General features: G+C 35.5%; 4 protein-coding genes across 4 annotated transcripts; all 4 read left to right on the top strand.

Annotated features, from left to right (window-relative positions):
- Positions 1-570: 570 nt before the first annotated feature.
- LOC104801392 lies at positions 571-2,384 on the top strand. The gene is made up of 3 exons (XM_010524645.2): positions 571-779; positions 1,329-1,404; positions 1,724-2,384. Exons 1-3 carry the CDS (start codon positions 741-743, stop codon positions 2,113-2,115), a joined length of 507 nt encoding a protein of 168 aa, XP_010522947.1. The 5' UTR covers positions 571-740; the 3' UTR covers positions 2,116-2,384.
- An 8,179-nt stretch (positions 2,385-10,563) lies between these two features.
- Positions 10,564-12,323, top strand: LOC104801391 (WRKY transcription factor 22-like). The gene is made up of 3 exons (XM_010524644.2): positions 10,564-11,034; positions 11,378-11,488; positions 11,698-12,323. The coding sequence occupies exons 1-3, from the start codon at positions 10,685-10,687 to the stop codon at positions 12,128-12,130; spliced, it is 894 nt and encodes a 297-aa protein (XP_010522946.1). The 5' UTR covers positions 10,564-10,684; the 3' UTR covers positions 12,131-12,323.
- A 1,322-nt stretch (positions 12,324-13,645) lies between these two features.
- LOC104801390 (desiccation protectant protein Lea14 homolog) lies at positions 13,646-14,225 on the top strand. The gene is made up of 2 exons (XM_010524643.2): positions 13,646-13,830; positions 13,928-14,225. Exons 1-2 carry the CDS (start codon positions 13,646-13,648, stop codon positions 14,187-14,189), a joined length of 447 nt encoding a protein of 148 aa, XP_010522945.1. The 3' UTR covers positions 14,190-14,225.
- Positions 14,226-14,776: 551 nt separating this feature from the next.
- LOC104801389 (UDP-D-xylose:L-fucose alpha-1,3-D-xylosyltransferase MGP4) lies at positions 14,777-17,308 on the top strand. Its single transcript, XM_010524640.2, has 4 exons — positions 14,777-15,426; positions 15,807-15,968; positions 16,117-16,332; positions 16,854-17,308. The coding sequence occupies exons 1-4, from the start codon at positions 14,929-14,931 to the stop codon at positions 17,061-17,063; spliced, it is 1,086 nt and encodes a 361-aa protein (XP_010522942.1). The 5' UTR covers positions 14,777-14,928; the 3' UTR covers positions 17,064-17,308.
- Position 17,309: the final 1 nt, after the last annotated feature.

Below are 17,309 nucleotides of genomic sequence, written 5' to 3'. Positions count from 1 at the left end.
TCTTTTTTTGTGGATGTTATTTTTTTTATTAAATGGAGTTGCACACATGGGTGGGATTTGCAGCTGTTTCGCACTTGTTTATAATTTTTTTAATATTTTTGGTAGTGGGAAAAATAATATTTGTCTTTATTTAGGGAATCGAATTCGTGTAGAATTGGGAAACTGACGGTGGAATGGTGGGAATCAATCATATAAGTAGAATGAAATTAAATAATAATAAAAGGATAAAATATTTTTAAAAAATTTCTAAGAAATTTTCAATCCAAGGAAAAAATGAGCGTACTGTTGATCAGTCATACAACACGATAAATTATGAATATCACATGAGCAGTTGCGTTTAGGAGTAATCGAATTAATTTATTTTTTTTGCAGTCACCACTAACATATTAAATTTAATGTTAAATTAATACATATGGAAGAAATTAATTATTTTCCGCCAGAATCATAATATTTCCTTTTTGGATTGACCGTGAGCTGTCCTGAAGGGGGAAAAAACGCAGACAGAGGGCCGAAAGGGGTGATGGTGAGACGCAAGAAAGTAACACGGGACTCGCCTCGACGTCGGGACGTGAAACAGACGCGCGTTTCGACAGCGACTCTTCTTCTCTTTCTCTGACTCACCTCCTCCCTCTCTATCGTACCATTCATTATTGTCACTCCTCCATCTCTCTCTGCAGATTTTGTGTTGATTTTCTCTTCATATCTCTCTCTCTCTCTCTCTCTCTCTCTCTCTCTCGCCTATGCAAACTCTAGGGAATTTACAGAACAGAGAAATGAAGGTCTCTCTCTCTCTCTCTCCAGTTACTCCACGTATGCACGCTTTGATTCTTCTATGCATATATTCTTGGGTTCTGATTTTGAAAAAAAAAAAGCAGCCTTTTTTATGTTGTATGCTCTGTTTTAGGATAATCTTGATTCCCGGATTCTAAATTTCTACTATTGGAAGGAAGCAATCGAACACGTGCTTCCCCATATCCCTGATTGTCTGTGCCCTGTTTTTTTTTTTTTTTTTTTTGGTTGAATTTCTGACCCATGTTTCTTGGTCCTTTTCCTGGGAATTTTGAACAGATCGTTCTACCCACGTATAAATCTTTTTCATATTATACAGCATGCATGCATACATATGCATGAGCGTGCTTGCATACATGAAATTTCGTACGAATGAAGCCATGATGCTATCTATGATCGATGAGAGGTGTATGTACGCCCTGTTATTGCATAATTTAGTGCCTCTGGTTCAATCAAAGGCATTGCTCTGTAAGATGGACCAGACAGTCTTACATATTTTTTTGTCACGTCATCTCCTTATTGTTTTATGTTGGGAGCAGAAAATCGTGTTGAGACTGGATCTGCATGATGACAAGGCCAAGCAGAAGGCCCTCAAGACAGTTTCAGCCCTCTCAGGTAATCTTCCGACCCTTTTTTTTTTCACAGAACCGTGTCGGTGTTGTAAACCAACCTGTATATGGTCTGTTCCGGTACAGACTCCGGTTAAGTTTCTTTTGGTTTCGAGAAACAATTGACGGGACGGTCAACCTTGCTCCATTCAATTATTGTTTTCCATTTGAAAAGGAAATACGACCATTAGATTCATTGGAAAACGTGTCATTATACCCATGTGATTGATTGATACGTATGAACCCACATTGGTGGTTATTCATCCGTATGGTTTCTGAATATGTCGCCAACGTTTGATCTCCGCCAACGTTTTTTACGGCTATAGGGATAGACTCGATAGCAATGGAGATGAACGAGAGGATAATGACGGTGATCGGAACCGCGGATCCGGTGACAGTGGTGAGTAAGCTGAGAAAACACTGGCCAACGACTGATATAATGATGGTGGGCCCGGCAATGGAGCCGGAGAAGGAGAAGGAGGAGGAGCCTAAGAAAGAAGAGGAGGCCAGCAAGAAAGAGAAGGAAGCCGACAAGCAAGAGGGCGAAGCTCCAAAGAAGGAGGAAGGAGGAGAAGAGAAGAAAGATCAAAGACAAGCGGCGGCGGCGGACCATGCCGTAGAGCTATTAAAGGCGTATAAAGCGTATAATCCTCATCTCACTACGTATTACTACGTTCAGAGCATGGAAGAAAACCCTAACGCTTGCCTTATCTCTTGAGATCATCGTCGTGATTGGTGTTTTCGTCCCATGATCTCGTTATGATCAGTAGAATATATATATATATATATACACACACATATATACACACATATTATATATATGTATTCGATCTATCATGATGATTTTCTCCTATCATACGGGAGATTTTTTTAAAAAAAAAACACGGATCGATGATGTATTTTGTTTGTTGTTGTATGAAGGGTCGTTGTGTATATAATAAAAACGGTTAGTGTTATTGCTCTTGTTACGGTGTCTAGTTCACATTACATGCACGTCTTTTTACGAATACTAGAAAGGATCCGCGCGATGCGCGGATTATTTTTCATTATATTTCATTTACATTTTTGAAATATATTGTTATATAATTTGGAAAATTAAATAAATTATTATTTTTATTATAGAATAAAACTATATCAATAATATAAAATTATTGTAAAATCATCAATATTCATTATATATTAAAGATATATGTCTTTCTCTATGCATTGCGATGAATATGTTTCATATTTTTTTTTATAAAATTTGTTAATATAAATATTGTAAAATGATATAAATGATTTTTTTAATGTAGACAGAATTTATCGATAAATTTTAAATATTGTAAAACCATTATTGTTTACTATATAATAAAAATAGATTTATCGTATGTTTAATTTTTATGTCATTGATTTGTTATTGGGTTCTCACTGTGTTTTCCGGATCTATACAAATTTTTTTGTAATAAGTTACTAATTAAAATGATATTATTAAATATTGTAGTTATGATTCGTTTTTAAAATTATTAAATCTATATATTTGATGATATTTAGTTTTACATCTATAGTTTAACATATTTCAAATTTATTATATTTTTTGTAGAATGTATTGATATGAATATTTTTATTATATAGATATATAAATAATATGTAAAATTATTTATTTTCAAATCAACATTATATTGTTCACTTTCTTCTCGATATAGACCCACTGCTCGCTTTCTCTTAATTCTTCTTAGATTATATATCGATCTCTTGCTGCGACGACGGAAGAGAAGGAGGCGGCTCAAGCTTTTTCTCTTTCATATGTATTTACTATTATTTAATTACCCACTACCCATAACTTAATTAAAATTAAGTTTTAAATTCTAATTAATTAAAATTACAATATTAACTTAACTAAAATTAAGCTCTTTCTCTCATTACTTTATTGTTTCCAAACTCCATTTAAAAAACTTATCATTTCTTTATCATTACTTCTTGTAATTATATTTTTTAGTTTATCTATTATCATATCATATATATATTTTATTTTAAATCATTCTAATTTAAATAAAAATACACCATATTTAAAAATAAATTTATTTTGTAAAAATATTTATTATTTTCATTTTTAGATTATCAGTTTCTCCATTTAAAACGTTTTTTAATTTAATTTTATAATAATTTTTAATCATTTTAAAAGTTTATTGTTTACTTTAATGAATATTTTGTAGTAGGCACTATCAAATAATACAATTATATTCAAAAATCTAATGACCAAAAACAATAGATGCAAATTTTATCTCTTAAGTTTGAGTTCATAGATAGAACAACTTGTATAGATTTATAGGATTATATCAAAACCATCTATCATAATAAAAACTGATTTAGAAAAATAAGTGAAACAAATAATATTCGAACAAACAAATCGTAAATTTCAAAAAAAATATTTTTACATCTAATACATTTTTGTTAGACCATATGTCACATAAAACATTATAAAAAATACACTCCATGAAAACAAATATGCATTATGGCCAGTGGCATATCTATATTGTGAAGGGTGGGGCCACATGCCCCCTCTCTAATTAAAAAAAATGATAAATTACAATGAAAATTATTAAGTCTTATAAAAATATCATTTGGTTGTATAAAATGATAGGTATAAAATGAATGCCTCTCTTATATTGTTTTTAGGTCTCATGGATTATGGTTCATGGATAATATATTATTTTTAGGTCTCATGGATAAAATGAATGCCTATCTTATATTATAAAAATATATATTAATTAAATGATTCTAATTGTATATTGGAATCAATCAGAATCATTTAATTAATATATATTTATGTTCATCCTTTATCTCTAGTTTTGTGTCAACATCGTTTCCTTAATGTAATTTTAAAAGTATCCCATTAAAAATTCTATAATCATAAAGTTATACCAAAGCATAATTGAAATAATATATAGGTGTGAAATCGGAATCCAAAAATAAAATACCAAATTTAAAAATGTGAAATCAAATAGTTATATGTTTCTTCGAGATAATATGGTGTTAATCTCAAACTTCAACCGTTCATTGTTAACTTGTACCACCCACTTTCTAGAGAAAAGAAAATTAAATGGAAACTTAGATTTAAACAACCAAAAAAATCCCTAAAAATGGTAAGAATCAAAACAAATCAAGGTCACTTCATTAAAAAAAAGAACGGAAAAATTAGTTGAGCAGCAGAAAATCAACCAAAATCTCAACTGTTATTAGAACTAATATTATACATATTGTGTCAAAATAAGTATATAAAAAAATTAATTAATATAATTTTTCAAAAACTATACTGTTTATATAATATATTATGTATATATGTACATATGTATGTATGTATGTATGTATGTATGTATGTATGTATGTATGTATGTATATATGTATGTATGTATGTATGTGATTGATTGATTAATACTTGCATTATAATAAAATCTTTTGGATTGTGGATTTATATAATATACACTGTCACAACAATTTATGTCAGAAAAGATACATCAAAAATAGATGATGAGTAGCATACACTCCTCTCCTGTTAGGGGGAGAAGGGTTGTTGATCAAGAAAGGAGGTGAGTACTTGGCTGATTGCTTTCTCGAACCAAGTTTGACATCATCCATCATACCGGGACTCGGCCTCACCATGAGAATGCAGAATTGGATCTAGTTGAGAGCTCTATCTCTGTCAATGTCTCCTTCTCTTCTCTGACCATAAATAGCCTTTGCATCATCCATGCTCATCACCTCTTGGATGGCCAGTATCGCAGAGGTTACCCTCAGGCTGTAGGGCGTTATTAGATATCTGTCAACATCAACTAACATCTTAAACCCTTTGAATAATTCTGACACGAATTCCTCCACTTCCATCTTCTCTGCCATCATTGGAAGCATGTCATCTTAAACCTCGGTCTCGTGTTCGCATTCCGAGTTGCTGCTCTTATCCGTTCGATGGATTTGTTTTCTCATGATCTATTTCGAATTTATATACAAAAGACATGACATGAAAGCTGTGAAGATGGGAAGGAAGCAAATTATATATATATAGGTGAGTGGAAGTGACTTATCGGTTGCACATGTGTCAACAGAGAATAAAAATTAAAATCTATATTAATATTTTATTATTATTTGATACATTTCATATTACCGTAACGTAAAATATTTTCTAATATTATCATTCATTATTCATACTTTTTATTGCACCATAACATAAATTATTATTAAAATCATCATTAACGCTAATGACTTTTCAATACACTACACTGTCGTCGTATTTAATGTCTAAATAGTATCATTATCTATTTTTATATTTGGATGTGATTATTTTAATTCAAACTTAATATTTTTTAATGAATCTATATACTTACATTATTTTTATTTATTTTTAATTCTATGCAAATTTGCAAATGTACAAAAACTAACAATAAAATAGATTTTTTCTAATGTGCATACAAAAAGTAGTGATAGCATAACCAAACTTTGCATCATCTTTTTTTTTTTACGGTTAATCCAGGGAAAAAAGATATTCCCTTATGAATCATCAAATTTGAATCAACCACTAAAAAATCGAATAACATCTTGAAACATGACTAATTCTAAATAGAAAAGAAATCAAACGTCATGCATATATAACTTTGAAACATGACGACTCCACTCCATTGATATCGTGCTCCATATGCCGCAGATATGGCTTAGGATTTGCCTTTGCCGCTGATGATGGTGTCTTCGTAGTGGCACAACGGGGAAGAAGCACATGTTAGATATCTGATCAGAGACAAATCGGAATACGTCGATGGTACTCCTATAATATACCCACAAATACAAATATATTAATATTAAATATATACAAATACATATACACACAAATACATAAACATACACATATATATACATATATACAAATTTAAAATTAAAAATAAAATATAAAAATTGCATTCATACATACACAAATATACACACAGATATCTACAAATAAAAAGTTAAAAATAGAAATTTATACATATATATATCCACCATTTTAGTAGAGCTCCATGATTATCATCACCATCTTCTTCTTCGGGTTCTTCACCGTTGGTTTAGTTCCACCACCATCTCATCGGAATCTACTTTTTCCTATTCAAGAATTAGTGGTCTCATGTAATTTAAAGAATCCCCTATTTTATAATGGAGCAAATAATAACTAAATAATACATGCAAAGAGGTGAACTTGCAGTCTATGGTAATGACAACCAAGCCAAAGTTGATAATCTTTTACACGGGAAAAAAAAAGGTCACGTAAGGTTGAAGAAGCTACCAAAGTGGATTAATATAAAATATAGCACAATAACAACACCAAAAAAATAATAAATATGATTATTAAGAGGAATGCATGTCACCGTTGGCCAATATGTCTTGTTTTGATTTTTTAATATTTATTAAATATAGATATATAAGTAGTATCATATTCCTCACCGTGGAACACAAAGGACTCCATATGACATCGTTTTGTGAAGAAACACCAGTCGCCATCTCTGCCAAACCATCGTCTTCCATTTTTGGATTCATTTTTATTTTCTATTTCGTTAGAAGAGGTTTGGTCATATGTACATTCACAATCATCGTAATAAAAAAGAAATAAAAAGTCAAAAGGGTATAATATGAGTGATCTTTGTATTATAATAAGCAACCAAACATGAAGTGGAATTCTTCACCTACATCATCGATCCTTCCCCATCTATCAAATGCCAGCGAGCAGTTCGTTTGTTATGTCTTCAGATTAGAATCTCCAATGACAAATGATGTGTGAAGGGAGTGCTGTGGAAACCGTTAAAGGTGCCTGCCGAATGCCGACGAACAATTGATATCACCGCCACAGAAGTTTCCCACGTCGCTTCTCCTTTTCTATCCCTCCGTCTTCATCGTCGGAGATTCTAATATGAAGACATAACAAACTATCCGAAATATCCCAGAGCGTGATCCATCGGCTGTGTCAAATACCTTCAATGGTTTTCTCACCACTCTCACCGTTAAAATAGTCATTGGACTAATAAATGAATCGTTTTAGTGGCCGTACGTTTTTTGATTATTTTTTTCATGAATTTGAATGATAAATACATCACCTATTAATTAAAAAAATAGTGGTCATTGGACTAATAACTACGACGCTTGAGTGCCATACGTTTTTTTGATTAATTTCCTTCTTAGTTTTTGGGGTTTTAATTATAAGAATCCGCCTACTAATAAAGAAAACGTTTTAGTGGCACTATACGTTATTTTAAATTTCCTTCCTACTTTTTCCTTTTTCTAATTATAATAATATAATTATTTTTTGCTATTATATACACTACCCATCTATAATCTAATTAAAATTTTTAAAATATCATGTAGAATGATTATGTTACTATTTTTATATTCAAGCTAAATTTACAAATTAAATACAAAAGTTTGTTTTTTATTTTCACATAAGTTTTTTAAATCTCTTTAAACACAATTATTAATATATATAGATTTAATATATAAAAATAAAACAAAAAAAAAATATCTTTATATGAGAAAAATAAAAATAAGTTTAAACATGATTTTCTCATAAATTTAATTTAATATATAAAACTAATTCAATTTATTGATTATTTTACATGTCAATACAATACCATAAATTTGTAAACCATAAAAACCAATCAAAATTTGAGAATGTGCCACATAGGATGATGATGTGGCTTCACCACAATCCTTTAAACATCTTTATTAATATATATAGATTTTTACGTGGTTGAAGTATTTATGTGGTGACAGATTTTATTGAGGTAACATGGCGTCGGCAATGTAAATCTATCTCATTCACATATTTATTGGGACTTTTCGTATATTAAATTTATTTATGACAATATAAACTGTTCTATCCACATATATACTAATCATTACATCATTTCAAGATTCAACAATATAAATGTAAACAACCAATCAACACTGAAGTTTTGTAGTTTTTATGTCACGATGTATACCTCTGAGTATGTATGTACGTTTTGTTGGATCGACAAAATTTTATAAAAAATATGTATTAACAAAAAAAAAGTACATGGCTCGAAAAGATTTCGCGGTAGAGATAATGCGATGAAATTGCTAATGTTTCTTTCTCTTTGGCATGAAGCGAAGGGACATGGGCTTCACGATCATGTGATAAGTCAGATTTCGGAAAATAATAAAATAGAAGAAAAATCGAGAAAACAAATCAAATTACACATGGCTATACTTTTTCTTTTGGGAATTAATTTCCGTGGTTAATTAATCACATGTTACAAGCCAACACCGGTTTGAGACCTTTCAATCAGAATCAAAAGATGGGACAGATCGGATTTCCAATTGGCCTAAAGCTTCTACGCGAAACAGAGGGTCTTCAGAGGTGAATTGGGTTTGGTACGAGGGCCCAATTAAACCCAATTGCGTCGGCCCATTAAGCCCAATATCCTTTCGGTGTAAAACCGAACCATACTTCTCGAAACATACCGTGACTTGAATTTTATGTATGTATTTACCTCGGATATAACTTCATTTTTGTCAAACAATATCCTAGAGATTGCCCACCAAAAAAAAAAAAAACAATGAGAATATGATTAGAGATCCATTAAAAAATTAGCTTAGTCAAACCCAATGCTTAAACAAATGTTGAAATTTCTCGTTTCTCATCAGTGATTCAAATATTATGTGGAAATTACGTGTATATATAAAAATAAAAGTAATAATATAATAAGAAATGGCGTGGGACCACGCGCTTTCATGCTGCCTGCCTCGTGCAGCCCACTCGAAGCCATCTTCTACGCTTTACGTGGCTCGTGCGCCTCCCTCCGTCGGGAGAATTTCAACCGTTAGATGAATGAAATAGAGAAAGTCAGCTCGATCTGACCGTAGGATGAAACGCCGCCGGAAGAATCGTGGACCGTCCGATATCTCTCCCGGAGGAATCACCATCACGAGGAGAGAGGGATAATGGTAACGGCATTTTAAAGGTGGGACCGGCAAGATCTGCCAGCTGTCGAATTGCCACCTCATCTTATCTCTATACACACGCGCTCGCCATTTGACACGTGCGACGGAACTTTCAACAATGTATATAGAAGAAACACTCTATTTGTCATTTCCACACCTCGCTATTTTTTAAAAAAAAAATCCGTACATTTTTCAAAGATTATAGTAACACTTTGTGTGTTGGGGTCAAAAAGACAAATTTTCAATAAGTTTGTTTACATTAATAATAATTTAAGAGACATCGAACTAAATATTGTGTGATTATCCTCTGGTTAAATTATAATCGGGTCAAAGTTTCGATAAATTTTTTAATTATAAAAAAAATATATTATGTCAAAGTTTCGATAAATTTTTTGATTATAAAAAAAATATATTATGTGACTGTGCCCATCATCGATCAAAGGCGCTCCCGGGAAAGAATTGGAATTGTCTTCCACGCTTCTGCCGGCATTACAAGTCAAGAACGCGCGTGAGAACGCGTTGACATTTACGCCGCGTGAGTTTGCCCTTTGACATTTTGCTAAGGTCAACTAAAAACCGGAAACCGGAAACTATTTCCGGTATTCTTCTCCACCACAGAAACACGCAGGAGGGAGAAAAGGACGGGATAAGCATCGAGATGCCCTAGCTTACTCTCTCTCTAGATTTTTGTAAGGCGCACTTATTCTCTCTCTACATGTACGTGTCCATATACTTATTTCTAAAAAAATATGTCTATATGCATAGAGATTCCGACAATACTCACCTTTTTTCCGGTTAGCCTGTAAATGACAATACTCATCTTTTGATGTGTTCATACGGATTTTCTTTGGAAACAAGAAATTTCTGCTTTAAATTTGTAAATGACCTTTAACGTTTTGATGATTTTTTTCTTCTAAACTATTACAAATTAATAAATAATCTGTAGTGTTTCATTTCATTTTTTTTGGTTGGCTGAGATAAACGAGACTGCAGAATCAAGGTATATTATATTGAAATCATAATGATCAGCTAAATAAAGAAAACATGTGTACATTACCGGGAAGTTATAATGGGTATGGACTTTAAAATTTTAAATAATTGTATGGTTGAATTAAAAGAACGGACGAAAGTGACATCATTTTGCAAATATTAATTTAACGTTTTAATTCTCTTCCATTCTCAACTCTTTATTCATCACTTTCCCTCTTTATATAGACTTCAAAAGTCAGCGTTCTCTTTTGTCTCGTCTGCTTCTCCCTTCTCTTCCCCAGACGAAAATTGCAGAGGCCAAAGGTACAGAGATTTTCGGAGCTTTGCCCCCCCTCCCGCGAGATATGGACGATGACTGGGACCTTCACGCGGTGGTCAGAGGCTGTGCCGCCATCTCCGCCGCATCAACCACCGTCTTCTCCGCCGCACCCTTCCAAAACCCTATCTTTTCCCCTGTTTCCGGCGAACGACAACATGGGTACATCGACAACGCCGTCTTCGGAGAGCTTCGAGACATCTACACGCCGTTCGCGCTGGAACCAAATGTGTCTGTGTCTTCGTTTACTTGCCTGAATTACGCAGAAGATCTGAGACAGCAACGGCAGACACAGAAGCGGCCTCTATCGGTCTCTGTTTCTTCCGGTAGTGTCACCAGCAAACTCGCGAGTTCCAACAACTCCAGATCTAAAAGAAGGTTCGATTTCCCATCTTTTTTTCGATAACCCAAAAAATTAGTTCTTACACAAAACTGTCTTTTCGTTTTTTTGGGGTAACCCAGAGATTGTTCTTTGGCATCCGTGTCATAAAGTTGGGTTTTTTGGTCGAATTTGTGAATAAAATTTCGGTTTTTTCGGTGTTCGAATCTATTTGTCTTTTAACAACCAGCGAGAAAATAGTCTCAGATGTGTCTAAAAAATGAATTTTTGGGGCTGCTTTTGTCGGAAATGTTTTGATAATCGATTTCGGATACCCATCTCTCAAAATCATTGCAGTTTGTTAAACCGTTTTCCTTTGATCTTTCTCTGCGAATAAAACAGAAAGATCCAGCAGAAGAGGGTATGCCATGTAGCAGCAGAGGCTTTGAACTCCGACGTCTGGGCATGGCGGAAGTACGGACAAAAACCCATCAAAGGTTCTCCTTATCCCAGGTGCATGATCCTTCCCATCATAACTCTGTTCCATTTACATGTTTTGAAAAGCTTAAAACTTTTGCCATAGAAATTCTCGACGACATTCATTTATGTGAGTGTAGTGTTTCGAGATGGGTTCAGGACAGAACTTGTCTACTTTTGTGATTCTGCTTCCTCGGCCTGTTAAATAACTCTGCCTCTATTTTTTTCTCTGGCAAAAAAAACAGGGGATACTACAGATGTAGTTCGTCGAAGGGGTGTTTGGCCCGGAAGCAAGTGGAAAGGAACAAATCGGACCCGGCGATGTTCATCGTCACCTACACGGCGGAGCACAACCACCCAGCCCCCACCCACCGCAACTCACTCGCCGGAAGCACCCGCCAGAAGCCCTCCGACCATCTCCCCTCCTCCGCCGGATGCTCCTCGTCGTCTCCGGTCACGTCTTCCGAAGATTTGCCATTTCCGGTGGAAGATCTGGCTGTGGGGGATCTCGACGGGGACGAGGATCTTCTGTCGATGTCGGACACGGTGGTGAGCGACGATTTCTTCGAGGGGCTGGAGGATTTTGCCGCCGTTGACTGCTTATACGGGATCTCTCCGGGGAGTTTCGGGAACCTTTGGATGGTCAGCAACACCGCGGCGACCGCCGGTGGAACCTGATTCGCCGGGAAAACAAAAGTAGTGGCGTAGTGATACTCTGTAGGAAAGAGAGATTCTTGGAATTATTCTCGGCTTATGTAAAGATAGGAATACGTCTTTTCTCATCTCTCTTCTTTTTTTAGGTTTTGTTTTGTACATCGTTTCCGTTCCATCTATCATGGAATTATTATTATTATTATTATTATTATTATTATTATTATTATTATTATTATTATTATTATTTTAAAAAATATTTCGTACTTTATACCAAAATTGACACCCTGCTGTAGTACACGTTAAAATTTATCGAGTAAGATGAACCCATTTAAAAATTTATGGTAACGTCCCCTCCAATTTCCTATCTGTATTATTAATTAAATATTAAATTATAAAATTATTGGGAAATTAATTTATCGTAGAACTTTCAAATTGTATTAATTTTATCGTCAATATTAAACACGTCACATGCCGTATGAGGTTTTGAATCATGTTTTGCTTATCATTTTATTGTATAATGCATTCGTTTCCTTTTAGTGGGTTCGTTTCCGTATGGACAAGCTATAAATGCGTATGCATGCATGCTTCTTCCTGTATTTTTTATTTATATATAATGGATAAATTTAAAATTTTATTAATCTTTGTTTGGAATTTGGAATAGTGCTTCCACTAGAGACTGGCCTGGCCCAAAGCACTTTGGGTCTTTTGTAGGCCCATATACGAAGATTTTCGTATTAAACGACACGTGTATGGTATTTGCACCATTGGATAGATCTTAGTAAATATTTGCTATAATCACGTCAGAAGCAACTTACCATACACATGCATTCATAGGATTAATTTAAATCCAGATACGATTAAAAATGTGATTTTAGATTATTGCTCTTTGACATCGTATTGTTTGACGTGGATAAGGATGCAGTAATAAATACGGTCCAAAACATAATAGAGGATACCGAATATTTTGGACCAAAACCCAAATAAATGTCAAGATTGTTATCAGCCATTTGATTTGTCTCTCAAAAATTTGATATTTGAACTCGAAAAAAAATATGTTTTGCGATTTCATTTCATCGGTTTAACTATCGAGTTTGGGTTTTTTATTGGGTTCTAATTTCCGGGTTATAGTAGATGAATTGCGTTCTTGATATAAATCCTGAACAAACATTTCAAGCTCTATCAAGATATTAAATACACAGCAACTTGCTTTCGACAAAATCAGCATATATTATAATCAAGACTGTGTCTCATTAATTAACCACACTAACTAATATACGTATGTACAGTCGGATCGATCGATCGCGGACATATGGAGAGATCCGACATGAATAAATCGGCTAAACAATGCATTCACGTGTTTTATGCGTCTTTTTCATTAATATAATTAATCATCGGACTAGAGTTATGAATTCCCTCTTGCACGGTCCAACTCTCCATATAAATATCACGTTTCATCCAGTCGGTCCATGCAAATACAAAGTATAAGAGTTTTTCTTATATATATATATATACACGTATATATAAAGGAAAAAAGGGGAAATGGGGCAGGTGATGAACAAGGCGATATCCAGGTTGCCGTTGCCGGCGGCCGTGGTGACATGGGTCGAGCCGAAGAAGGTGAACCGTGACTCGATCGAGTTCCTGGCCAAAGTCTCCGTCAACAATCCCTTGTGCCTCCCCATTCCCCTCTGCGACATCACTTTCAACCTCACCACCGCCGGCAGGTAACCCATTTTCTTTTTTAAAATCAACCTTGACCATATAATTCATCACTCTCGATGGGTTTTGATATTATGAATGGATATAATATGTTATGCGTAGAGAACTGGCGAAGGGGAAGGTAGCGGCTCCGGGAACACTGAAAGGGAGGGGAGTGACGGTTCTAGACGTGACGATGACGGTTCCGTACGATGCGTTGATCAGTCTGGGTAGAGACATTGGCGCGGATTGGGGCATTGACTACGAACTCGACATTGGTCTCATCGTTGACTTTCCTGTCGTCGGAAACATTACCATCCCCGTCTCAAAGAAGGGCGAGATCAAGCTCCCTACTCTCAAGGACTTTATTAAATTGCCCTTTTAATAAATGGGTTGGTTTTCGTGGATTCAATACTCTGTGCTTCATGCGAGTAATTTCTTGTCATCGATCGAATAAACCAACAAGAGTTTGATGAGTTACTTGAGAAATTACATGATATAAAAACACACACAAAATACTTTACATAAAAAACCATTTTGTTAAAATATTTTTGATGTAAACATGGATATAAATATTTGGATACCTATCTAATTGTTTCCATGCAAACTAACTGTCCTGGTGTCGTAGTTCTTTAACCTAAAGTGACAATATTTGGGAGCATTTTGATAACTGTAAAACATTATGGACCTATGATGAAAATTTTAAAATATAGAGTTGGATTCTTCAATTCTAATAATATTTGGGGTGAATCAGTGAAGAAGAGAAATATACGAGGGGGGATTAACAACAACATTACGTAAAGTGGGCCTAGAACTCTCCTGTCGGCAACTTAATGGGCTAAGTTTTAGGCCCATATGTGAAATTAGTAATGACCACTATATTAAGCCCATTTTAGACCGAAGAAAATCCTTCCGCCTTTTGCCAATTTGCCAGTTTCTCACTGATTCAAGATCTGTGTGCCATCTCCCATATATTCATTCCTCTCACTTCTCCTCAGATTTGTGAATTCTTCCACTTCTGTGTTCATGTCTGTTTCTGATTCAAACCGAAATTTCAGATTTCCATGAAATAGAGAGCAAGATCCCCCCATTGTTTGCACCCTGCTGCAACATCCCCTTCAACAATGGCGCAGCAGCAATTCCTGCACCAGCGACCGATTCAGAACCCTTTCTCAAACCCATTCTCTTCATCTCCTCTCTCTTCTTCTGCAATCTCTCACCGACCCACCTCTCTCCTCAGCCGTACCGGTCTCCTCCTCCTCCTCGCTCTCCTTGTTTTCCTCGGAGTATTCTTACCCTGGGCAGGAACACCCTTATTCACATTTCAAAACACGGGTTCTTCTTCCTCTTCGGTATCCAAATGGCGCGACTATACTCTTGCAGACGCCGCCGCGTTCGCCGCCAAGAACGGGACCTTGATCGTCTGCGCCGTTAGCTATCCGTACTTGCCTTTTCTCAGCAACTGGTTGATCAGTGTTTCGAGACATAAACATGCCGACAAGGTGCTCGTGATCGCAGAGGATTACTCCACGCTTTACAAGGTTAACGAGAAGTGGCCCGGTCATGCCGTCCTCGTTCCTCCGGCGCCGGATTCTCAAACAGCCCATAAGTTTGGTTCCCAGGTATGTTTCTGGGGTTGCATCAACCGGGATTCTGTTTGCTTTTGGGTCGAGGAATCTTGGCTAGCTTCGTTGTGTTACTGTTATCTAGTTGTTTCGGTGTGGATCTCATCGTTTTATAGGATTTAAGAGGAAATGTTTATGTCTTATCTAGCTATCTCATCTCACTCTCGGATTGAGTAGCTGGTGTTTACTTGTTGCGAAAGAATGTCTAGCGTTTTGAATTGATCCATTGTTCACTGTTCATGTAATGTTGGGATTTTTGATGAAGCTAATGCATACGGAAGGCTCACAGTTGTGATGTTTGCGAACTTGACAGACGATTGTTCACATCATACCCTTTTGGATAGCTTTAAATCATTTGCTGACTTCCATCTCAATAGGGTTTCTTCAACTTTACATCTCGGAGGCCTCGGCATCTCTTACACATCTTGGAATTGGGTTACAATGTTATGTACAACGATGTTGATATGGTATGGTTGCGAGATCCTTTCCTGTATCTAGAGGGAAATCATGATGTATACTTCATGGATGACATGGCTGCGGTATGTAAATCCATCTCTCCTTCCAGTATGCCATGTTTTGCTTTTCATTTGGAGTAATCGTATCTTCTCTCTCGGGTGTTTTGCCTTTCCATTTGGAGTAATAGTATCTTCTCTCTCGGATTGTTTTGTCTCCGTTTCATGGAATTAGGTTAAGCCTCTGGATCACTCTCATGATTTGCCACCTCCGGGCAAAAAGGGACGCACTTACATATGTAGCTGCATGATTTTCTTGCGACCCACTGATGGAGCAAAGCTTGTCATGAAGAAATGGATAGAGGAACTCCAAGACCAACCATGGTCTAAAGCAAAAAAGGCAAATGATCAGCCAGCTTTTAACTGGGCACTTAACAAGACTGCTGGTCAGGTACATTGCTTCTTGTGAGCTCCCTCATCACTATTTGTCAAATTTCATGCCACAAGTGCTTCTTTAGAGTGTCAAGCTTTTGCAACCTTTTTGTATGGTTGGACGATATTTGCTTAATGTTATACAAAGGTTGAGCATTTAAGGATATTGAGTTCATTCTTTTATACAAATTACCGAGTTTCTAGAATTCTGGCCGTCTTTGTTGGATGAAGATTTGAGCTGAGTTAGAATCACGAGAGCTTTCATCTTTTTATTTGTCATTCTTAAAAAGCATCGAGCATTTATAGATTCTGTTGTTGGGTGGACGAGAATTTCAGATTAAACTCTCCGAAGGCTTAACCTTTGAGCTCAAAATCCTAGTTCAACTGCTCTAGACTCTTATTCATGTGTCATGATCTCATTGCAGAAACGATTCAAAGTTTCATAGCCTCGTGTGTATCTTCTTAGACCCCGGGTTTGGGCACAGAGTTCAACAAACCAAAACCAAAATCGTTCTTTTGTGGTTTGTGTGAATCATGCAGGTGGATATCTACTTGCTTCCTCAGGCTGCATTCCCAACAGGAGGTTTATACTTCAAGAACCAGACATGGGTTGCAGAAACAAAGGGAAAACATGTCATAATCCACAATAACTACATAACAGGTTTCGAGAAGAAGATCAAACGCTTCCGGGAGTACGGTTTATGTCTGGTGGATGATCACGCGGACGAGTCCCCGCTCGGGAAATTGTAGCCACAGCCGGCATTTTGAAAGGAGAAGAAACACTTAGGGGTTAGGGCAAGAAGATCTTTACATGATGATGGTTTGATGTTGTTGAATGTCTCCACTCTTACAAAGCTCTTATCCATCAAGTCACATACTTTTTTTTACATGCTCCCTTCGTGTTTCTTTTAATTCTTTGTGATTGTGTCTGAGGAAAATCTATTTGTTTAATGGATTTATTATTGGAAAATACATGAAACTTTCGTCTTCTATTAT

This window comes from Tarenaya hassleriana, unplaced genomic scaffold, assembly GCF_000463585.1.
Source record: "Tarenaya hassleriana unplaced genomic scaffold, ASM46358v1 Cleome7, whole genome shotgun sequence".
Taxonomy (NCBI): Eukaryota; Viridiplantae; Streptophyta; class Magnoliopsida; order Brassicales; family Cleomaceae; genus Tarenaya; species Tarenaya hassleriana.
Note: the sequence above shows the minus strand (reverse complement) of the source record. Positions and strands in the feature narration are given on the sequence as shown.